The 25,279-nt window shown below is 46.6% G+C and overlaps 1 protein-coding gene across 1 annotated transcript in view; it reads right to left on the bottom strand.

Moving 5' to 3' along the window:
• The window catches only part of CNTNAP2 (contactin associated protein 2), a 1,969,961-nt gene that overhangs the window by 24,593 nt on the left and 1,920,089 nt on the right, over positions 1-25,279 (bottom strand). The window contains exon 22 of the mRNA XM_060633381.3: positions 7,864-8,103. Within this exon, the coding sequence (XP_060489364.1) occupies positions 7,864-8,103 (240 nt within the window). The remainder of the gene's footprint in view (positions 1-7,863; positions 8,104-25,279) is intronic.

Raw genomic sequence — 25,279 nt, 5'->3', positions numbered from 1 at the left:
CAGTGTGTAAGGATAGGAAAATTTTGAAAAAAGCACGAAAAGGAAACCAACCTTATGAAATACCAACTACTGGTATAAAAGCTGAATCATCATCACCGCTTGCTGCCGTCTCATGAAGAGTCAGATCAACGCGATCGATCAGGAAGTCCAGACACCTGGGTGGTTCGGTCGGTTAAGCGTCTGACTCTTGATTTCGGCTCAGGCCGTGATCTCACAGTTTGTGAGTTCGAGCCTCTTGTCGGGCTCTGTGCTGACAGTGCGGAGCCTGCCTGGGATTCTCTCTCTCCCTCTCTCCCTGCCCTTCCCCCGCCTGCAAGCTCTTTCTTTCTCTCTCTCTCAAAATAAATAAACTTAAAAGACTAAAAATAAAAAGGGCAATTGTGACTATGATAAAGGCAGGGGAGAGGACGGGAGCTCACCCACAGTGCCAGAACAACTGGCTGGCCAGCTGGAAAAAAATAAAGTGGGATTCCTACCTTCCTCCTTCCATCCAAATAAATTCTAGGCGGATTAAATGTGTAAATCTTACAAATAAAACAAAGCCATTAGAAAAATATGTGAAATAATTAAAATAATTTCTGAATGGAGGGGGCACGACATAAAACCCAAATGCCATGAAACACTGTGTATTTCATCCTCTAAAATTTAAAAATGTTTACATGGAAAGAAACCCTCATACATTCAAAAACTAGAGATCACACTAGGAAATCATTCAACCATGTCGTAAAATACTAATTTACTCAACACATAAAGGATTCTTGTAAGCCAAGTAGGAAATGACCAGCAAGCAAAGAGGAAAGGATATAAATATGTAAATAATTCTTTGGTCAAAGAATGGAAACAGGCCACAGCAAAATAACTACGAGTGACTCGTTAACGTATACAAAGAGACTTAATCTCTCTCGTGATTAATGAAACCCAAATTAAAACAATTAAAAAAATTTTTTTTTTTTCAAAAAAGATAGAGCAAAATTCAAAAGAGCATTCCGATGTCCTGGGTTGGTGAGGGTGTGGGGAAGGAAACACCCATATCTGACTGGATTGGAGGTCCTGTACTTGTGGAGGGTGATATAGAACAGCTACCAAAATTAAAAATGCATCCCCCCCAACCCAGTGAAATCATGTGTAGAAAGCTGTTCATTATGGAAACAAAAGTTGGGAACGTCAATGACCCTGTGACTGCAAATCGGTAACTCTGATGTTGTACGTGACTTAGGCTTACATAAATACGCCGGGGGCTTCTACAGCAAAGGACAATTTGGACCCTTTGCAGGAAGAGCACGCATTTAAAAAGGGGGTGATAATTATTCCTTGCACTTGAATAAACGTGTACTGTTTTGGTCACCGAAGGATACAAAACCCACAAAATGTAATAAAAAAGATTAGGTATCAGAGATTAAATGCATTAATCATGCAATCTTAGTGTAAGGATGAAAACAGGGATCTGCTCGGAAATGATTACGATGTAATTATAAGAGCTGGAACAATTATTTTAAGTGCTTGCAGGTGGGACAGAAAACCAACTACCAGCTTGTAATTATGGAGGAAACAGAATAGATGCAGCTTTATTTTTTTTTAATTTTTTTTTAACATTTATCCATTTTTGAGAGTGAGAGAGACAGAGCAGGAGTGCGGGAGGGGCAGAGAGAGAGGGAGACCCAGAATCCGAAGCAGGCTCCAGGCTCCGAGCTGTCAGCACAGAGCCCGACGCGGGGCTCGAACTCACGGACCGTGAGATCATGACCTGAGCCGAAGTCGGACGCTTAACCGACTGAGCCACCCAGGCACCCTGATAGAGGCAGCTTTAAAATGTTCGCTACATCCATACTCCTTTGCCCATGAAGATACAAAAATATTTTATCTTCAGACGGTGGAAAGGAAATTTGGAATATAGACAAGAAACCGAGTCATTATAACTCGTGGCAGTAGAGGCGGGGGCGCCTTTAGAAATCACCTTGCTCTTTCCAGTCCTAAAATACCTTTGAGGGTTGCAACCTCAGACTTCCTGGCCAGGGCCTGGGGAGCTGTATTCTGGGATCTGACAGGCAAGGAGCTGCTATACTGAGCCACCACAAGGACCTTAACCAACCGACTGAGCCACCCAGGCCCCTCTAAGTTAATATTTTACAAAAGAGCCCACGTTGTGGCCTTTGGTCCTGATGTATTTGGTATCCAATGTCGTGAATGGGATAAAACTCCCCAACACTTCAGATGCACGCATCATGAAACAGCTCGACGCGCAGTTTGGAGTCGTTACTTAGCGCGGAAATTTATGGCATCAGACTCCTGGATTTGTTTTTTTCTGGTGTTTGTTTTGTTTTTGTAGTTTGCAGAATGCGCACTGCCATCTGCAGTTGTCTTTCTGCTGGCAAATCCGTGCCATTTTAAGGAAATGAGATTCTGCAAATGTGACAAAGAGAAAAAACCGAGCCCGTAATTCTGAGAGGTGAATCACAGCAATTTTCTGGTGCTCTGTGACCTTTAAATAAATTGCAGCCCAGAGCTAGGGTTTGTTTTTTCTACCTTGCAACCACCGTTCTAAAAAAATATTCTAACAACCATAATGATGTGCTTTAGAAACAGACTATACCTGTTCTCGGGGGGGGGGGGGGGGAACTGGGCAGGAAAAAGATCGAGTGGATGCTTCTGATACAGAATCGGTTTAAATAAAATCAACATCATTTTGTTTGCTATTCTCCTCTTTAAAAACTACACTCGACCAGCCCCATATTAGGCCCTTGTGTTTGTGACGGTGCTGTTATAACTGTCCAGTGTTTTCCAGAAAATTCCAATCACGTGGGAACCAGCTTCACCTTTTTGTTTTTGCCAAATCCGTGTAAAACCTATTATTTATTCGCTTATTTTCACTAAATTGACCCCATTTCTTTTTTTAATGTTTATTCATTTCTTTCTTTCTTTTTTTTTTTTTTTGAGAGAGAGGGAGACACAGAATCTGAAGCAGGCTCCAGGCTCTGAGCTGCCAGCAGAGAGCCCAACGTGGGGCTTGAACTCACGAACCATGAGGTCATGACCTGAGCCGAAGTTGGACACTTCGAATGAGCCACTGAGATGCCCCAAAATATACCCAATTTCTTAGATGAGTAAATGTACTGATTACACTTTATATCCCTACCAAGTAATTCCATTGCCTGTCAAGCCTGTTCTTTTTTTATTAGCAAGGGTGGCAGGCCTAGAGCTACACGGAGACTTTCTCTTGGACGAGATTAGAAGGCCTGAAAGAGAAGTGAACAGGAAACAACACTATGTTGTATAACGCCTTGTCTCTTTTCTTCCCGTAAGGATCTAGCGACCCCCTATCGAGGCCCCCAGGTTGCACTGCTCCAGGAGCCATAGACTGCAATGCAAATGGCATCCCTTAGAGTTTTGCAGTGCACAGCCTGACCAACCATAAACGTCCCTCACTTAGGAAAACAGTGACAGAGCCCCAAAAGGCTTTACAGAGGGAATGGATACCTTACGTGTCATGGAAGAGAAAAAGGATCGTATCGCATTAAGCCAGCATCCCTTGGAACACATTTGTTGGGTCTGTCGTTTGGTATCATCGAAGATGTAAGAAATGTAAGAGAGCAGAAAGAAAACAAGACCTAAGAGTGGAGGTTGTGAATTCTGATTTCCAGGTCTCTGCAAAGCAAATGTCCTGGGGTGAGTATGTAGTGAGTAGACCTACTTCGTCACTAAGATCCCTGTAATCCTAAGGACTCCCTATTCTCCATAAATGCACCTACTTTATTTTAAAGCAGCATTTCCACCCCCCCCCCCATATCTTTTCATATTAAGTTTGCCAGCTCATTCAAAACACTGAAAAAATAATTGGACGTTTTCCTCAAACTGAGGCCCCTTCCTGGGTGCAGTCATTTCTATCATGACGCACTTACGTGAGAGCCACGGACTGTGGCCCCACTCGGTGGGCTTCGTGTTTGTTTGGCTTCAGTCTATTTTTCCAGTTGTAGGTAGGCCGATGGGACTTCTCTGCCTTGGTGAGCTTCCTAACAAAATGGTCAGAGGAACCCAGCCTTTCGTAAGCTTACCACTACGACCTTTTAATTTGTGATTTCACCACGTAACGGCTTCATACAAACCTCCAGAGTGTTTGCCTTAACTGGTCACGAGTGCAGCTTGGATGTCGGGATTTTTAAAAGCTGACCAGGTGAGTCAAAGGTGCATCTGAGAGCGAGAACTGCTGCATCGGATAAGTGCTTCAAACTTTAATGTGCATGAGTCACCTGGGAATCTTGCTAAAATGTAGATGCTGATTTGGTGCAGCTGAGGTGGGGGCCTGGGATTCTGCATTTCTTTCTTTCTTTTTTTAAGAATTTTAAAAATGTTTTTGTATTTTAGAGAGAGACAGAGTTAGCAGGGGAGGGGCAGAGAAAGAGGGAGACACGGAATCCGAAGCAGGCTCCAGGCTCCGAGCTGTCAGCACAGAGCCCGAACCGGGGCTTGAACCCACGAACTGTGAGATCATGACCTGAGCCAAAGTCGGACACTTAACTGGCTGAGCCCCCCAGGTGCCCCAGATTCTGCATTTCTAACAAGCTTCCAGGGAAATACGTGGCTGGTGGAGGACCACACTTTCTAAGGCTCTAGATGAATCGATCTACTTCTAAGTGTCCTTTTTCTCAAACCAGGACTAATTAGCTCTCACTTTCATTCTTGTCCTGTCCTGTACCTACGGAGACTCGGGCAGCACACGACTTACAGGCGGCAATGGTAGTTTTGTGTATATACTGTCGTTTCTGAATGTCTGACAGTGAAGATTCATGTGGAAATAGAGTAAGAAAGACCATCTGAAAGGAAGCAAAAGGCTCCCCCCAAAGTAGGGGGCAAATTGCTGATAAGGGGGCTCACTCAGGACCCCAGAGTTGGTACAAAGAGGATTTGAAGCTGAGGACATTTGGGATGCATCAGATATAGAAAGAAATCTTTTTGGAATTTCCTTTATCTGACTAAAAGTAGGAATTTCTGGGAAATGAGGCTTTTACTTCCAGGAAGGAGACTGAGAGTAAACTTACTACAAGTGCTCTCTCCAGGGGACTTTTACGGCCTTGAAGAAGCCAGAAAGACCATTCATATTTGTATGAACAAGCATTATCACACTTTCTTATCTCCTGTTTTTTTTTTCTTTTAGAAACCCACTTGTTATTCCTATAGAGGCCTTTTCTCTACTATGTAAGGTATTTAAGCATCTGGCTTCAGCCATTTATTGAGTTTTTCTCTTGTAAGCCCCTGAACGCATACGAATACATTTCTTCTCCTGTTAATCTGCTTTTTATCAGTTTAATTTGCAGGCCCCCGTGGACAGAACGTAAGAGAATAGAGGAAAAGGTCTTCCTCTCTGACACTACGCCACCGGAGGCTGCTATTAAGTAACCTCCCCTTATCTGGGTCTTTCTCTGTTCCCTATTCAGCCCGCCACCCCCATTCTCTCTCATTGACCTAAAAGAAAAAAAGAAATCAAATCTTGTTATCTAAATAAGCCTTCTGCCTCATAGGTCATAAGCTGTTTTCTGTCCCTTTAATAAAGCTCATGAGACAGACACACATACTCCTTTAAAAGCATTCCCCCAATCATGGAAGTGGCTGACGAGATCCATGCAGCGACCGGTCAACACCAGGGGAGAGCTGTGGCCCAGTGCCAGTGGAAATTCTCTGCGAAAGGGACCTTAGATGACGTAGTGCAACCATGATATCTGGGTTGCAGTAACGTTCCCTACACACATTTCCATCATATCCGTCAAAAAGAATGAGACTGTCCCGCGGAAAGCGTGATTTTTACACAACAAATGAACTCAAACTCTCTGGCCCCTACAACTGTATCTCTCAGACCGTAAAGCAGGCACTTTACTAATTAAAGCACAGTGAATGTGAGCTCCTATCGGCCCCAAGTAGCATCTAGAGGCTTTTGAAACTGGTCTCTTGGCAGCCGACTTAGACCACACACGCTCACGACTCATGCACCTGTAACAGCCTAAGAGCCTGAGCGTTTCAAAGATCCTGTGTGGCCGTGGTCTGCTCTGGCATCTGGAGGAATTTATCTGAGAAATCTCTGTTCTTCTGTGGTCCTGACACAGGTCTTTTCTCAGCTCATATTGTCACTCCTCCTTTTCTTCTTTCGGCATTAGGGATGCTTTCTTTTGTTCAGGTCAGCCCAAGAGGAACAACCGGCCTGCTGCGCAATCCTGACAACAGTCATAAAAGAGAATTCTTTATAAGTGCCCTTGGCACACAGCACCCCTCATCATGTTATAGGAATCCATGTGCAAGGAACAAAGGGGATTGTTTCGTCTGTAAATTGGCTGTTCTGCCAGTGGGGCAATTTTGGCTTTTTTCAAAGCTTTGTAAAGCTTAGCGGCACAAATCCCGGCAAGGAATCACAGTGACGAGAAGGGCACCGAAACTCATAAATACGGGGTACGGGCTGGAGTATGCGTAAAGTAATCAAACACATGACGTTTACATGATGAACAGTTATGGATTAGAAGTTAGGGTTGGGGAGGACTTGGGAGCCTTTACTGGACATTCAAGCATCACGGCAAATCGTGTCTAACACGATAACAACATTATTGCCGCTAAACTTTTTAAAAGCTTGCTACATGTCTATAACCATTTTAACTGCTTTCAGTATATCGTCCCATGTAGAATTCTGTGAACTGGGTCTTAGAATCTCCATTAAAAAATGTTTATTTATTTGGAGACAGAGGGAGAGAACACGAGCAGGGGAGGGGCAGAGAGAGAGGGAGAGAGAATCTCAAGCAGGCGACAGAGAGAGAGAGAACATGAGCAGGGGAGGGGCAGAGAGGGAGGGAGAGAGAGAGTCTCAACCAGGCTCCTTGCTGTCAGCGTGGAGCCCAACATGGGGCTCGATCCCACGAGCCGTGAGATCATGACCTGAACCCCAATCAAGAGTCGGACACTTAACTGACTGAGCCACCCAGGTGCCTCTTAGGACTCCCATTTTATTCACGAGGAAACTGAGGAAACGTGTCTATGTTTAACCTGCTAATGAGAGGCAGTGATAGTGCTGGAACCCAGGCCTCCAGCCACATTGCCTTCACCGTCCTCTTCCTGTTTCTAGCTTGAGGAACATTACACGTTGCTTCGGACACCCACGGGCTCTTAGATGTGGAGGTGCTGTGGAGATCGCACCCCACTCTTCACCTCATGGTGACAAAGTAGAGGCTTGGAGAGGTGATCCAACGGACCCAAGGTCGGGCTGAGTAGAGCAGAGGACAAAGACCTATGGCTCCCCACCACTCGGTGTCATGGGGACCGTGAAGTTCCTCCCAGTTAATTTTGCAGCCAAGAGCCGGCCTTTATTGCAGGCCTGTGCTTTCAAAGTACATGTCTGGGCACCTGCAGGAGTGAGACTAAATCCACGGGGTTTTGCAAGCTTACACGCACCCCCTGGGACCTGGAAGGGTGCGGGATTATGCACATAGATACACGGTCGGGAGAGGAATCTCCGTGTTGCTTTCGGTAAAGCTTGCCCCCTGGCCTTGGACTGTGGGGCTGCCGTGACTCATAAAGGCGTAAGTAGGGGAAGTGACGCATCGGGTCATCTGACAGTCACCTCGCAGACCTCGGTTTAGGCATCTCCTAATTCCGCTTAAATGAGTCAATAGTTCCCACGTGCCTTACCTTATCTCCTTCTGGCTCCGAGCGAGGCTGACGGTGGTAACTTTTGCACACGTGGTTATGTGCTAAGCACTCCTGGGCTCACCCATTCCTTCACACTCTTAATCCTCCAACAACCTCACCAGCGAGGTTCTGTTATAACCCCATTTTGCAGACGAAGACACCGAGGTTTAAGGAAATAAAGCAACCTGGCCAAGCCTGCCTTACCTGAATCCAAGTGGTCTAAGTGCCAGGGGTCGGTGGCAGACGACATGGGTGAGAGGGTCAGCGGGGAGGCCCCGCAGTTGGACTCCACCAGCTCGCCCTGAATGTGGACGTGAGCGGAGGCGTTGGTCTGCCTCAAGGCCGCCTTGAGGGGCGCAATCTGGTTGAACTGGACTCTGGAGAGGCAGCCGGTGAATCCCGGGGTGTTGTATTTGTGAATCTCTTGGTCAATCTTCCCTGTTTCTAAAAGATAAAGAAAGAGAAAGTAAAAATCGTCCCCACTCACTGTATTCCGGCGGTAAAATATCCTCGCCTTTGAGGCCTGTGTCCAAACCTTACTCTCAGGTTTCAGTGCGAGATGTTACATTCTTTCAGATGAAATATTAATGACTCGGCAAGGCTCAGGGCTGGAGACTTCGCTGTAAAAGAACCTCTGCGTTGCCAGAGATTGTGTAGGGTGAGGAGAATACGACTCTATTTGTTACAATAAAATGCACATATAATTACCTTCTGGATACCTGCGGTATTGTTAGAACTAACAACACTCACATGGTTCTGATTGATTTTTCTCCTTCTCTTTTCCCTCTTACATATATTGAACAAGGCTCCCTGCTCAGCCCTCCTGGTGAATTATGGTTCTGTTTTGTACCTCTTTCTTATTTTCTTCTTCTTCTTCAGAATCCTTTATTAAAAAAAACAAAACAAACAACAGTTCCCACAGCCTATAGAACGGAGCATTTTCTTTCTTCAGCGTCCAATCCCCTCGGAATTCTGAGGTTTATAGAAACCCAGCTAGTATCCGATGGATGTTTTGGAAGTCAGGAAACTTTCCCGACTCAAGTCACAAATAAACACACGCACTTAAGAATCGCTACCTTCCCCCACTCTGTGTGCTTAACGTTTTCCTAAACTAACATTCAAATCAGAGGGGAATCGAGCAGAGGCATTTCCAATGTACTGTTTCAATTAATGTAACCACACGTTGTCTTACCAGTTAGATCAGTAAAAGCAAGTGTCTCTTCCACCCTCTGCCCTGAGTTTTACAATCTGTGTAGCAGATTGGGAACTTGTTAGAAATGCCAGGGGGTGGGGGGGGGGGCTGGCAATCTGGGCTTTCACAAGCCCTCCAGGTGCCTCTGCAGCCCGCTAAGTCTTGAGAACCACGGGCACAGACACTGATGGCACAGCGTGACCAACCCAGGTGGTAGGCAAATGCACCCTCAGAGAAGAACAGAGCAACTTGTGTTCCGGACGTGATGTTATGCCAACCTGCCGACTGTCTTTTACCACCAGGAACAAGGATGTGAGACATTTACCCTTCCGGTGGAGCTGTGAAAAACACCGACTTGGGGAAACAGAAGGCCACCTACTTCTTTAAAAAGTTGAATTCGGAGCAGGTGATGTCTCTTACTGGGGAACGAACCCAGGTGAAGCAGTCTTGTATAAACACTTACTTCCTGTCAATGAAAGAATAAATCAGTAGAGAAGGGAGCTTCTAGGCGTTGGAGGCAGAAGGGGATGTACTGATTATTCATCATGTTAAAGAATTGCTTCAAGGGCTGACCTGTCCTAGTCCAATGGAGAGTGGTACTTCCAAAAGGGGCTTACTTAGACAAGTCTGTAAAGAGATTTTAATGAACCATTCTCCATATTTTCCTCCTGCAGTCAATTTCAGCCTGTGATTCTGAGCTAGACCATGATTCAATTAGCAGGGGGAGGCAGAAGGTACCTGGGACTGTGAACAAAATTCCCACACTCAGCATGTCTCCTAAGGGTTCCCCTGATGACCAGAAAGAGGCTCTGGTCCCACTGATCCCTCGCTGGCTGTTCTCTTCTTCCTCCTCTGCTTTCTTGTCGATAATTTCAGGCTTATTGGATGGACGAGTTCATTGATTCATTGGATGAATTCATTGATTGATTCTTTGTCTTCCGGTCTGATATCAGAATTCCTTGTTCTGGGTTCACCAACTTGCCTTCCAGGAAAAGACCTCATATATTTGGTTTCTATCCCCTGCTTCTAGTGATCTGCCTCCCTTGAAACATCCCCAGACCAAGGAGACACAGGGTAACTCTCTGTTCCCAGATTGGAAGGGAGACATCCGCTCCTCACTTTCCCAAATTCCTATCTGGCTAACATCTGTGGTCGAGGCACCAGAACAATGGCTGCTTGGTGGTGGAACCCAAGTTCCATCGGTCCCATCTGCTGCTTTTCATCCATAGATGGAGAATTCGTGTTACCCTGTCCAGTCTTGGAGTAGGGCTTCAGAAGGAAGAATTTGGGGCCTGGTAGCTCCTACCATCTGGTGAGATCTCAATTCAATTCAATTCAATTCAATTCAATTCATTGCATGTACTCACTGCCTGGCCACAGGAGCAGGAAGACAGAGATAAATACAGAAGTTGACCGTAAGTAGCTCCCAAGCTAGCTGGAGAAACATGCAAATCACAAAGCGATACAACTGAACAAGTGCTGTGTAATAACAAGAGTTAACGTTTACTGAACCTTTATAACCATATGCTTTATACAAATGCTAGATATTTTATACAAATTAGACATTTAATTCCTAGAACAACTCTATGGAAAAGGGAGCATTACTATCCCTATGGAATGTATGAGAAAACTGAGGCCTACGGGGCTAGGGAGGCAGGCAGACGGGCACCAGAGCCTCTGGGACACTGTGGTTTTCTGAGCTGAGAAGCAAACCATGTATTTGGCAAAATTATCAAAGTCTATGGTAAGCCTGGGAAGCCAGTTTACACGGGGCTCTGGATAGCACTTCGGGAGAGGTAACATGAGGGCGGGTTTTGTTTTTGTTTTGTGGTACGGATGCTTTAACAGGAAGTCTACCCCCGAATGCATTTGGAAGTATGCCATACGATATCGTGAACCCTGGGCACTGTGCTGGGTGGCAGCTCTCTTGCATTCACGTTGTGTAAGTGAAAAAATAACGTGCCCTTTGACCAACACCCTGCAGCCCCTTTGGTGACCAGCATTCTACTCTCTGCTTCCGGGAGTTTGACTAGTTTAGATTTCCCGATACACGTGGGATCATGTAGTTTGTTCTGTGCCTGGCTTATTTCACTGAGTGTACTGTCCTCCAAGTTCATCCATGTTGTAGCAAATGGCAGGATTTCCTTCTTTTTGAAGGCTGTAGAGTATTCCACTGTGTGTGTATGCTACACTTTCTTTATCCATTCATCCATTGTTGGACACTTAGATTCTTTTAAAGTTTTTTTTTTTGACATTTATTTATTTTTGAGAGACAGAGAGAGAGAGGGACAGAGCACAAGCAGTGGGAGGGGCAGAGAGAGAGAGACACACACACACACAGAATATGAAACAGGCTCCAGGCTCTGAGCTGTCAGCACAGAGCCCAACACGGGGCTCGAACCCACAGACCGTGAGATCATGACCTGAGCTAAAGTCGGATGCTTAACTGACGGAGCCACCCAGGCGCCCCAACTGGTTTTCAAGTTATTGTTACGGTAAACAATGCTGCAACGAACACGGGAGTGCAGATATCTCTTCGTGATCCTGATTTCTCTTGGGTATATACACACACCGGAAGCGAGACTACTGAATCACAGGGTCGTTCTCCTTCTAGGTTTTGAGGAACCGCCATGGCGGTGGCACCATTCTACATTCCCGCCAATTTCTCCACACCTTCACCAACGCTTGTCTCGTTTAGAAGTAGGTTTTGAGAATAAAAGGAAAGAGAACTCCAGGTCGAGTGTGTCAGGGGGGTTAGCTATGTTCTGGTTCTGGTGGGAGCGTGATGCGCTCAGAGCTCAGGGCCATATTGGGAAGAGCCTTGAATGCCACGTGAAGATGCCCGTATTTAAGGCGGAGACTCCGTGGTTGAAGCTGCCAAGGACCGTGATGGGAACAGTGTTAGAAAGGTGGTTCTAGTGGCAGCGTAGTGCCTGCACTGAGCAAGTAAGTGGTCGCGTGAGCCCCCCAGGGCTGCAAACTCCTAAGACAGGCGTCCTTCTCTTTGCCGTCGGGCTGAGACAGGGTCAGGCCGTGGATGTGGGTAAGCGGCTCATTTGTCACCAGCGCTCTCTTGCCCTTTGCTAAGCCGTGAGATCATCTGTAGTGAATCAGTTTTGATTCTGTTGCCTCTGCTGGAGATGTGGGTAATGAACTTCTGACTCAAGCTTTACTTCACAGAGTCCCACACAGCTCACATGGCTTTCTGAACTTGACGTAGGGCGAGCTTCCCTACGACACACAGAAAATGAGCGCTTTCAAAGCCATATCTGCCTGAAGGCTCCCAGTTTAACAGAGGGTGCCCATTTCTTTTTTTTTTTTTTTTGAGAGAGCAAGAGGGAGCATGAGCGGGGGGAGGGGAGAGAGAGAGAATCCCAAGCAGGCTCCCCGCTGTCAGCACAGAGCCTGACGCGGGGCTCGAACTCACGAACCATGAGATCATGACCTGAGTCGAAGCCGGACGCTTACGGACTGAGCCACCCAGGGGCCCTGGGGTCCCCATTTCTTAAAGACGGGTCCTCTCCTGACTGTTTCATTCTGAGATAACAGACACAAGGCAGATGGCCAGAGGGGGTCCCAGGAAGGGGGTGTAGGTGGTGGATCAGGGACCCCCGGACGGTGGGAAGGAGCTGTGAGCGGCCAGCGAACGCATCAGCGGGGTGGGAGCAGGGTGGGGGCTGGGCTGCAAGCACGAGGCCTGGGGGTGAACTGGGGCTTTCTCCTTTCCTCAGGGCTCCTTATCGAGAAGCTAAGGCTTTGCTAATGAATGAACATGTATGTTTCATATACAGAGAAGTCAGATATTTTATTCTCAATTTCGCTCTCTCAAAAAAAAAAAAACACAGACCATATCATGTTGTTTTTATATTTACTTGGATTTTGGCATTTCTAGTCAGGGGCTCTATAAATTGTGAAAGTGAAGTTAAAAAAAAATTTTTTTTAACGGCTATTAGAGACCGCTCTAAGACCATGTTTCGTTAGCAACTTAGCCAGTAATAAAGTTTTAAAAAATGCAATGAACTGATGTCAAAACTTTGCCAGCATCAATTAAGGCACCGGTAAGTTCTGTAGATGCTTCTCTGGAATAAAAATCCATCTTTCTTAAGAGCATCTAACACATGATAGTAAAGCTATTATTGCTTTGGTGTGTTTGAGCTCATTACAGGTGAATTACGTTAATCTGTAAAACCGACTGAACGGGTCGCATGCTGAATCACATGCCAAAGCTCGATTCACAGTAAGAAACTACTTTCCCCATGGAGTCTTCTCTGCCAAGGCATCAAGGCGGTGGGGGGGGGGGGGGGACACCTGCTTTAAAGAATGCAAATCAGAGAAATGCAGTACAGTCACTTTTGAAGTTATGCCCTCAAGCTGTAATTAGTACTTTAATATCTTACATTAATGATTGGGTTAATGATATCTTTACTTGAATATCTTACATTAATGATGTGGGTTATCAAAAATAGCCCACTAAAAACATGACCCAATTCCAGGTAAAACCTTACGATGAAAGGAGCACGAGGCAGCGAGGACATGTGCCAGCTTGATTGGTGGCATTACGTGCCTCCCGGCTTCCCGTCTTCAGCTGCTGAATACCAAACGGTGTGGCGAGAGAGGAGAGGGGGACGGGGCACCGGAACCAGCCACAGCCAGACCCACTGATGGCAGAACCGTGCGGGGACCTCGCGGACACCTGTGGACACGGCCTCTGTGACTGGACATTCAGATGCCAACTCCTCCAGTGACAGCTCTCATCTTCCTTAGAGACTAAACTCATCTGTCTATTCTTGTGTGCCCATGGGGCCCTATTCATCGCTGCGTTTTGTTCTGTTTTACACTTTCTAGAATTTCCTCTCAATATTCTTTTTGGTGGGGGTAAGGATGGGATGTGATGAACTACCCCTGTAAAACTCAATGTTTTTACTTTTTATGAAAGAGGGCCAAAAGATGTTAGAATGTCAGCGAGACCCGGTTTAAAGCTTTTTTAAAAAAAATGTTTTATTTAGTTTTGAGAGAGAGACAGAACGCGAGTGGGGGTGGGGCGGAGAGAAGGAGATGCAGAATCTGAAGCAGGCTCCAGGCTCTGAGCTGTCAGCACAGACCTGGATGCGGGGCTCAAACCCATGACCTGTGAGATTATGACCTGAGCCAAAGTTGGATGCTTAACTGAGCCACTCAGGTGCCCTCCTCGAATGAAAACTTTTGATGAGGGGTCTCTTGTGTGCCCGTCACTGTGTTAGGGGCTGGAGAGTCGACTTTTCAGAATCTGTGGGAGGGACAGAGAGGGCAGACCCGGGTGCCAGGCCACGGAGCTCACCTTTGCTCTCCAGAGACTCAGGTGCAGCTGGCCATGGGGCACTGTCCCCTCTATTCCCTCCCTCTGCTCCTGGGGGAATTTTCCCATGGGTGGCACTGGGGGATGCCCTTAGGTCATTCAAGGGCTGGATATTAAGTAACATGCGATCATAGGGCAAGGAATATGTTCTTCCCATTCTCTTTTCATCCTTCAAAAAGAGGGTGTCAGGTTGGGACTGGAGTATCTTTTCCAGCACTCCAACACTTGCTAGTTTCTCTTTATTTTTATTTTATTTTATTTTATTTTATTTTATTTTATTTTATTTTATTTTATTTTATTTTATTTTATCTTATTTTATTTTTTAAAACAAGTTTTTTTTTTTATTTATTTTTGAGAGAGGGAAAGCAGGGAGGGGCAGAAAAAAAGGGAGAGACTCCCAGACAGGTTCTGCACCATCGGCGTGGAGCCTGATGTGGGGCTTGAACCTGGGAACCAGGAGATCATGACCTGAGCCAAAACCAAGAGTCGGACACTTAACCAGCTAAGTGTCCCAGCTAGTTTCTCTTTTTAACAGCAGGCCTCAGACCTGAACGCTCCCGCAGACAACAGGGCTGAATTTCCTAACATTTCCAGAGCATTGTATTTTTTTTAAATGTTTATTTATTTTTGAGAGTGTGAGCGGGGGAGGGCCAGAGAGAGGGAGACACAGAATCGGAAGCAGGCTCCAGGCTCTGAGCTGTCAGCACAGAGCCCGACGCGGGGCTCGAACTCATGGACCTGAGCTGAAGTCGGATGCCCAACCGACTGAGCCACCCAGGTGCCCCCAGAGTGTTGTATTTTTACCACTGCTATATCGTAGTGATACTCATATTTCGCTGTATGGTTGTATTGCAAAATTTCCTTATAACACGTTCTCCTTTGAACATAAATTTGTTTAGGTGAAAAGGGGGAGTCCATTTAAAGAACAATGTTAAATAAATAACATAAAGAAGGTAACCGGACGTGGCAAAATTGTAAGCAGAGAAGGCAAAACATTGTGCCATTGGCTCTCAAATTACTGTTCTTCGGGGAATATTCTGAGGAGGAACTTGGTGTTCCTCCAAACCCCTTGATATTTGGCCTTTAGCACCTCTGTCCCACTCACATGAAATTCCTTTCTCTTCCTCTCTCCATACCTAGTACCTGTGATCATCTGCCACTTTAGGACATCAGAGGTCTCCAGTCTCTAAAGAAGAGAGCTCCAGATGGTTTCTTTGGCTACCTGGCCCCTGTGTGTTCTTTCCCTGTCCAGACGGGCCACAAACCTGAATTTGTGTCTCTACTAGATTTACGGTTTCCTTGAGAGCAGATCCCGAAAGTTGGCTATCTTTGTGTTCCGCAAGATGTCTAAAATACCCTCTTGTTCAGAGCGATCAGCCAGGGACGGCATGCGTGACGGTAACTGTGACTGTATATCAAGACAGTCTGTCATCCACACTTTGGTCATGCGGGATGGCAACAAACACCGTGGAAATTCGGTTACGGCAAAGTTCATTGTGGGCCAACGTTTATCAGCTTCGTGGGGTCAACAGGTGTGGAATGTGGCTTTGAGAGAGGAAGGGGAAGTAGGAAATTTAGATGCCATACAGCTTTATGTTTATATACATGTTTTATATTTGTATTTACATGTATATTTACATATATAATGTTTACTTACTTTTGAGAGGGGGAAGAGGCAGAGAGAGAGGGAGACGCACAATCTAAAGCAGGCTCCAGGCTCCCAGCTGTCAGCACAGAGCCCGACGCGGGGCTCGAACCCACACACCGCGAGATCATGACCTGAGCTGAAGTCGGACGCTCAACCGACGGAGCCACCCAGGCACGCCATATATATTTACATATATAAAGGTCTTTATAAATAAACAGACTCTATGTTTATATATTTATATGCATTTGTTTCCAGAGGTACTTTCACTGGGAAATCTATCTCACTGAAAATGCACTCATCTTTGAAAATTTAGTTGTGTTGCTCTTACAGTGACGCTCATCTATGAAGGCTGAAAATCCATTACTCTCTACACCCTCCTCCAGCCTCAAGCGTGGAGTAGCGGTTATATGGAATAAGCAGGGAGTGGGTTTGAAATCACCGCCTGAGTGAAGGTTTAAATAATTCTTGGAATATCAGCCTGAAACAAGAAGGCTGAGTAGTCACCTGATAGACACTTGGAAACATGAGCTGGGCTGACAGGCACCCTAAATGGTGACTCTGGGGGTTAGGGCTGAGCATCCGGGTCTCAACTGACAGAGAGCTGGACGCAGTTGATCAGATTGGATACAACTTTCCCATTTGGTCATAGCTGCACGGACGGGAGCCTGTATGGCTCAGGGGGATAAGTAAATGGGAAATAACCACAACTATAAGAAACTTCAAAAAAGAGGGGGAAGAAAGCAACAAAAAAAGCTAAGAGTGTCAATCTAAGAAAGCAAAATACAACCACTTAAACCGCATTCCTCCATTCTAACACCATCAGATGATGAACCTTAGACAGGGCGCTGAAATGTTAGATTCTAACAGGCTAAATTTTTTGATCGGTGACATCTTCCTGACCAGCTGCCTTTCCAAAGGTGCACAGACAGCTAGAATTAAATCCGTAAACATAACTGATGTATAGAATTCTATACTATGACGTTTTATTAGTCCCTGAAAGACACTAATGAAATTTCGCTGTATTTATTATATGCTTTTCTCTCTTATGGAGGAAGGCGGGACTAAAATATGCAGGTGTAATTTAAATAGCTCTTGACCTGTGACAAATGTAATTCAGTTACAAAGAGGCCATCTGCTGGGAGAGGCAGAATTTTTTCCTCCTACACTGCAAATCTTTTTATAAGGCTTAATAAAACAAAACTGGATTCTTTTCAGAAACAGTAATAAAAAGAAATATCTTAACGTGAAGATGTGAGCCTACTACGTTATTTTGCGAAAAGATGAAGTATTACATTTTTGTTTGTATAAACTTATTACAGTCCTTGAACTTTTGGGGGACATACACATAGGTTGAAATTATCATTCCCTATCCTAAATTCTTTAAATAAAAATTTTTTTTAAACATTGACTTATTTTTGAGAGACAGAGAGAGACAGAGCACAAGCAGGGGAAGGGCAGAGAGAGAGGGAGACACAGAATCCGAAGCAGGCTCCAGGCTCTGAGCTGTCAGCACAGAGCCTGATGTGGGACTCAAACTCACGAACCGTGAGATCATGACCTGAGCTGAAGTGGGATGCTTAGCCACCTGAGCCACCCAGGAGCCCCTCCCTATCCTAAATTCTAATCTGAGAACTACAAACTTATGATCGCTGGTTAATATAAGCCAGTTGTGATTATAAAACAAAGAGAAGATAGGCTCCCTGAGCTGTTTCCAAAATAGCACACATTTGGCATCATCTAAAAGATAAATTTTCCACTTTCTCCTGAATGTTTCAAGTTGTCAGACGTGAGACAGAAAGCCTGGTGCCCATTTCCTGCAGCCTGGGGTGCCCTGCTGCACAGCATGACTTTTCAGGGCTAAGAATAACAGGCTTTGCTAAAAGTAACAAGACCTTTCAGAAAAATGGATGTACCTGTCAGTCAAACCACAGAGCAGGGTGCTGGGGCTTCATTAGAAGGGCAGGTCTGATTTTTACCTCTCAAAATCTTAGTAAATATAAGCGATGTGGCTTAGCTATTTGCTACTGGAGAAGAGAACACTAACGTGTTTCCCACGAGTTGGAAACGAACAGACGTGCTTCTTACTCTCCGGGTTTTATTCCACTTTTCCTTTTGCATTTTAAGTTGTGAGCAGCAGAAATAGAATCCTACGTACAACGTTACCAAACTGAAATGTCGTACAACGTTACCAAACTGAAATGTGGTACAAGAAATAGAATCCTACGTACAACATTACCAAACTGAAATGTCGTACAGAAAAATAATTTCTTCCGTGTGTGCTCTGCTTCTGCTAAACCTTTTTTTTTTTTTTTTTTTTAAAGGCTTTGGAAAGCCCTATTACACTAACCAACACCATAAGGAGAGTGAGTTTTACCTTCTACCTTTTCCTGAATTCCTCTCCAAACCACTGAAGAGTATTCCAGCCAAGACCAGCCCACGGTCATTGGAAGCTTGGGGAGCAGGGGAGTTGGGGGCAATGGGGAAAGGAGGAGGGAAGGGTGCGAGGCATCTGTGTCACAAGCAGCCTAAGTGGAGGCTAGGAAAAGTGTGTTAACGAATCTGTGTATTTCCAGATTATGTCAAATAGAATGATTCCGCAAAATAAAAAGTGGTTTCTTTCCTTTGTTCTCACTGGTATTGTAATTCCTACCCAGGGGGCATCTAAAGCTGTCTTAGCCCAGGAGGAAAAAAAAAACCCTGTGAGGGCTAAGATTGCACGAAAGCCTGACCATCAAAGCATTAGGAAATGGACATTGAGGTAGGGGTCGAAGGCAATGGTCTTCTCGGGGCAATTAGACCTGTCACGCACACACAGAAAGAGGAGGGGAGAGCTGTTGCCAGAAAGCGTACGGGGGGGGGGGGGGGGGGGGGCGTTACCTTCCTTTGCTCTCCAGGTTACGTAATTAACATAGGAAAGAATTCTAATCTTGCGACCTTGACCTAGGAAATGACTTCGGAGGACAATTCTTTTTTTTTTTTTTTAATTTTTTAAATGTTTATTTTTGACCGAGAGAAAGAGAGAGACAGACAGAGAACGAGCAGGGGAGGGGCAGCGAGAGAGGGAGACACAGAATCCGAAACAGGTTCCAGGCTCCGAGCTGTCTGCACAGAGCCTGACGCGGGGTTCAAACTCACGGACCGCAAGATCGTGACCTGAGCCGAAGTAGGACGCTTCACCGACGGAGCCACCCAGGTGCCCCAAGTAAAAGTATTTTAAAGGCAGATTTATAACAAGATGAACTGTGGGTGGAAGATGATCCATGGGTAGAAATTGGCTTCAGGGGAGAATTTTCATGGTATGATTCTAAGCTGACAGTTTATTATTTTATTGATTTAGATAAGGACATCAATGGCACATTGACCAATGGGTCGTGGGCATTTAGGAAAGGGTGGTGATACATGAGATCGCAGAGCCAAAGGGGCTCTGAGAGGCTGAAATGATAGCCTGGAACTAACTAGAAAACTTCAGCAGACACAAATACCTAATTTCTATAATTGGAAATGCCACCCTCCCCCATCACTTTCACCATCAAGCTGTACAGGCTACACCCAGTGGCAGCACGCACCTCCTTCCTTCCCCGCCACCCCCAGCCCAAACAGGACTAGGGTATTTTATTTTATTAATGTTTATTTTTTAGAGACACACACACACACACACACACACACACACACACACACACACAGAGTGTGAGCGGGGGAGGGGCAGAGAGCCAGAGGGAGACACAGAATCGGAAGCAGGCTCCAAGCTCCGAGCTGTCAGCACAGAGCCCGATGTGGGGCTCGAACCCACGAACCATGAGATCATGACCTGAGCCGAAGTCAGATGCTCAAGTGACTGAGCCACCCAGGTGCCCCGAGGACTAGGGTATTCTCATTACAAATGACTTAGGAGTTAAGAGTGAGATGTGGTTGAGTCAAGGAAAAAATGGAGTGTAGACACTAACCCAGAAGGTGGTTTCTGACACCGTGTCTTCCAGGGGTCGAGTTAAGCCCAGAGACGTGTTCTGTTCAGGACACAGAGGGTGTGAACAGCAGACGGGTCTCCTACCCCAACTTTCACATGGGCCACTGCAACTGAAGACCTCCCCTCTTGGGAATTGTTCGTTACTCCCCAGGGCGCTGGTCTGAGTATTCAAAGCCCAGAAGATAAAAGTAAAAGGTAAAAAGAGATTAAAACAAAAAAAAGCAAAAGGAATCCGTCTCCAATTTACCTAAATCCAGCGACTTCTACGACTCAGGTGGGGTTTCAGGTCTGCTGATTTTCATTTTCCTTTTAACGAAGGACCGGGGACGCTTCCCAGGACGTTTGCTCTGGCGGGGGGTGGGGTGGGGGGCACCTTTTCAGCTCTGTGTTAGCTGAATGTTTATTTTCCCCGGCTGGGCACACCTGTTAGTCCCATTACCTCCACTGTTAGTCAACACCTTCCCTCTCGCCTTCCGAAGGTGCAAATTACAGAGGCTGCGGCACCTTGAAGAAAATGCATTTTCTCAGCACTGCTCCTCGTTTGCTCTTGCTCTACTGCTGTGGGCTTTGTTTCAGAGAGGAGGAGGGCTTAAAATATTCCACGGGGCAACTGCGTTAACCTCTCATCTGAAATATGTTATTGTGAATCCTGGGCATCCTGGAAAATGAATCTGCGTGGAGAAGACTTTTTTTTTTTTTTTAAATGTTTATTTATTTTTGACAGAGAGAGAGAGAGAGAGAGAGAGAGAGAGAGAGAGAGAGAGACAGAGCACGAGCAGGGGAGGGGCAGAGAGAGAGGGAGACACAGAATCCGAAGCAGGCTCCAGGCTCCAAGCTGTCAGTACCGAGCCCGACGCGGGGCTCGAACTCACAGACCGCGAGATCATGACCTGAGCTGAAACCAAGGGCCAGACCCTTAACTGACTGAGCCACCCAGGCGCCCCTTTTCTTCTGATTTTAAAAGAAACTGAAACATTTTTAGGGGTCTCCAAAAGCACCTTGGGCCCAGGAGTGCGGGCTACTGAGCTGAACGGATGTGTTAGCCCCTAAAGAACGTATCTGATGACTTTTCTTAATGGCTTGGAGCTTGACTGGGAACAGTTTTATCATGCTATGGAGAGAGCTAGGAGGTTGCCCTGGATTTTTCATTTTTGAGTAAGGGTCTGAAGCCACCTTTCTTTTTGATCATTTGCCTCTGTTTATAGAGGTGGAGTAAAACCCATCACGCAGCTGCCCTCCTGCCCGGGGCAACCACAAACCACAAACCACTCGATGTTCTCTCCCTCCTAAAAAATCATCTTTTTTTTTTTTTTAAAGTGTATTTATTTCGAGAGAGACAGAGACAGCACAAGTAGGGGAGGGGCAGAGAGAGAGGGAGAGAGAGAGTCCCAAGCAGGCTCTGCCCTGTCAGACGCGGGGCTCAAACCAACGAACCGAGAGATCATGACCTGAGCCTAAACCAAGAGCGGGACGTTTAAATGACTGAACCACCCAGGCGCCCCTGAAAATCATCTTCATCTGTACAGGGCGAGCTCCAGAACCAGTGTAGCCACGAGCAAAAACATTCTTCCGTTTCCACGGGGAATGTCTAGTGCTCTGAAATGCAATTTCACTAGAATAATTAGATCCGGGAAAGGGATAGAGTGAGGTGTGTGTGTGTGTGTGTGTGTGTGTGTGTGTGTGTGTAGATACTGTTTTGAATGAGACAATCAGGGGAGGCCACCACTGAGATTACGTTTGAGCTCTGAATGTAAAAGGTCACGTACCTATGGAGGGAAAAGCATTCTAGGCAGAAGGAACAGTAACCACAAAGGCCCCGAGGAAACACATGTAGGTACGCCCTGGCTTCCTCTGAAAGGTTGACACTCGGGGCTGGGTGGGGGTGGATCCTGCTTGCCCAGGTGTAGACGGGTGGGTGACTTTCAAGCTTCCTCGCTGGCAGCTTTGTATTCGATTTGGCATGTGACCACCGAAGCACCCTCCTGGTGGGGACGGCCACTCATGTGTGCGGGCTGAGGCAGCGGCAGCCCACAAGCATCCTGGGTGCTGCAAGGTGGGGGGCTGACAGAGTCCTGGGACGGGCACGGCACTTTAAGACTGGAGGGAAAGAGTGGGACCGCGACCCTTAGTTACCCCGGGCATGACATCCCCCCTCCTCAACTCCTCGGCAGACGTAAGTGCAGTGATCAGAACATACCAGCCGGCAGAGCAAACACCTGTAAGGACCCTGTTGTGGGTTGAGGTGTGACCCCCACCCCCCAAAAAAGAAAGATATGCTGAAGCCCAACTCCTGGAGCCTGTGAATGCGTCCTTATTTGGAAATAGGGTCTTTGCAGGTGTCCTGAAGTTCAGAGGAGGTCATATTTTTTTTTAAGTTTCATTATTTGAGAGAGAGAGAGAGAGGGAGCAAGCAGGGAAGGGGCAGAGAGAGAAAGGGAGAGAGAATCCCAAGCAGGCTCCGTGCAGTCAGCACAGAACCTCATGTGGGGCTTGAACTCATGAAACCGCGAGATCACGGCCTGAGCTGAGACCAAGAGTTGGACTCTTAACCGACCGAGCCACCCAGGTGCCCCAAGGTCACGTTGGATCAGGGTGACTAGGGTGGGCCCTCATCCAACAAATGGTGTCATTACAGGAAGCAGAGAAGGGACACAGACACACACAGGGAGAAGGCCATGTAAAGACAGAGGCAGAGGTTGATGTCAAGAGGCCAGGATCCCAGCAGCATCAGCAATCAGCAGCACCGGCCAGAAGCCGGGACAGAAGAACAGGTTCTCCCCACCGAGGTCCCAGGAGAGGACCCACCCTGCTGACCGCTTGACTTCAGACCTCTGGCCTCCAGAACCCTGAGACAATACGTGTGGTTTTTAAGCCACAGTCTGTGGTGTTCGGTAGGAACTAAGACCGAGCCTAGGACTGCAGGGGATGCCGGGCCCCCTGCCGTTCTGGAAATGAGACTGGAGGGGGGAGAGGAAGCATTTGCCTCTGAGAGTAGAGTTAGCCTGAAAGCAACACTGTTAGAATGAGATGGTTGGTTAAGCGTCAGCACGAGCTGCCCAACCCCAGCCAAGAACACGGGAATCAGTGCCTGCTGCGGAAAATGAAAACAATACATACTTCTGCTCATCTGAATTTAGTTCATGTTATTTGTAAGCCCTTTACAAACCGATAGAAAGAATGCTTTTTCCAGGAACATGGTAACAGAGAAGGGGATCATTCTGGTCTCCTCTGGGGTCACTCCGGTAAGCTGGGGGCTCCTACCCAACCACGTCCACAGCACCCAGCGCCTACATGCTTTGACTCAGAATCTTCGAAGTGTTGGATTCTTCTGGGCTGAGACAAGTCGATCCAATAACTAGTTTACTAGTTTACTGCTATTCCTCCTGTGCTGCTGGTGTCTCCCTTCCCCACCTCAAGGCTGTTGGGGTGGGGCTGTGTCTCTAAGCTCCTGGTGTGGAGAAGCACGCTCTTGTTGCTTCCAGACTGTTCTCTTCACCCAAATGCTTGGTAGCCCCTGAGTCCCTTTCCTCCTCCTTCTCCCCCTCCTCTCTCTCCTTCCAACTTTTTCTATACCTCACAAAGACTTTGCCAGCTTACCATGGTTAATTTGAATCAGAGAAAAATGCCCTTGGTCCAGATGAAGCCTGGAATCAGCATGTTTATTTCAGAACAGACAGCTAGGCGTCATCGCCTGTTGTACTTGTTTGATGCATACAGTTAAAAAATTTTTTTAAAATGTTTATTCATTTTTGAAGGAGAGAGAGGCAGAGTGTGAGGAGGGGAGGGGCAGAGAGAGAGGGAGACACAGAATCCAAAGCGGGCTCCAGGCTCCGAGCTGTCAGCACAGAGCCCGATGCGGGGCTCAAACCCGCGAACCGGGAGATCATGACCCGAGCTGAAGTCAGCTGCTTAACCCACCGAGCCACCCAAGCGCCCCTGACTGAACATAGTGTAGCTGCTCCTTGTGTTTACAGTCAGTGCTGGTCTCCTTCCCTCCCCGTCATGCCAGCTCACGGCTGCTTGAAAGGAATTCTAAGCATTTTTCTAGAAGCTACCAAAACCCACGTCACTGTTTCTAAAGATTCCCTTGGCTAAGAAATCCTACTGTACTTTTCACCTCTAGAGGACCGTCCTCGATAAGGATCAAATACAAATCATTGCAAGTGACAATGAATCTGAAGATATTCCACCTGCACCTGAGGATCCTAAACATTTAAAGGCAGCAATGGAAGAGATTTCTTATTGATCCCGGGGCAGCGAGATGTATTTTCTCTGCAGACCATTTAGACTGGGGGCTTAAGAACTCTCCTCTCCTTACCTTGCTCACTGTTAAAATTCATACAGCAAAAAAGACGTGAGACACCAAGAAGTGAGGAAAGGTGAATACACTGAACCCGTCTTCGTGAATGAGTCTACGGAAGAGGCTTCTGGAAGGAAGGACAAACCTTCCTCAAAGGGAAACTTGCAGAAGATGACTTAAGTATTGCAACTCTCCAGCAGCTTAACCGCCCGCACCTTTAATTTCTGGATCAGAACAAAGACCCATAGTGAATGCCACACATACAAAAAGGGACGTCACACGCAAGTGACGCGTGATGCACGCGCAGCATTTCCAGATCTTCCTATAAAAGGATAACACGCTTTCTTCACATTTAGTATTGGATGTGCACCTAAATTGACAAGTGTCCTAATTTATATTGAATGGAGGCTCTGTCCCTGTTGCAACTGTAGAATATTCTAGAAGAGCTCCTGTTTTCCTCTTCTTTCCTCACCCATGGCAAATCCAGGGAAACGGTAATAATCACAGCCGACATCTGGAGCACATATTTCACACGGGCCCCCGCCCTGTGCTGAGCTGTTTACATGTGTTCACTTCTTTCATTCTTGTAGCTTCTCTGGAAAACAGGTGATTCTCTTGCCTCTCGTTTTGCAGAGGACAAAGGCCTGGAGAAGTCAAGTTTCCTCACCCTTCTGTTACTCTGATCGTGACGACGGTTCTCTAACGTCCTCCTGGTCACGTGCTTGAAAGCAGAGCATCTGAACGCTGACAGACAGACCTATGAAGGAGGTCAGGTCTGTTTCCAGAAAGTGAAACGAAAGGACACAGCCCCTAACTGTGGTTTCTACAGGTGTCGCCTCCCTCCCCCTGGATGCCCCAGGATAAGACTCCTCAGGCTTCTGGTAGGCAAAGGGGCAGATGGGCCGCCCCCTCGCCCAAGAGCCATGCCTTCTCAGCATTCAATCTCCAAACTGTCCAGTGCTCCCTTCTCTCCCATTGTCATTTAAGCCCGCCTCACTCACGTCTGAATCCTCTCTGTAGCCCGGAGGCCTGCCATTTTGGCTTTCCTCTCCTAGTTTCATGTTCCTCCTCGCCCACCCTCGGAGGAATGTTTCCAAGACTCAACTGGGGTCTCTCCTTCCCTTTCGATGGCTGCCTCTAACAGAAAGAGCACGCTCCTCAAAATGATCAGTAAGAGCCTC

Source organism: Panthera onca, chromosome A2, assembly GCF_046562875.1.
Source record: "Panthera onca isolate mPanOnc1 chromosome A2, mPanOnc1 haplotype 2, whole genome shotgun sequence".
Lineage (NCBI taxonomy): Eukaryota > Metazoa > Chordata > Mammalia > Carnivora > Felidae > Panthera > Panthera onca.
The sequence above is the reverse complement of the archived record's forward strand: the minus strand, read 5'-3'. Positions and strand labels throughout refer to the sequence as shown.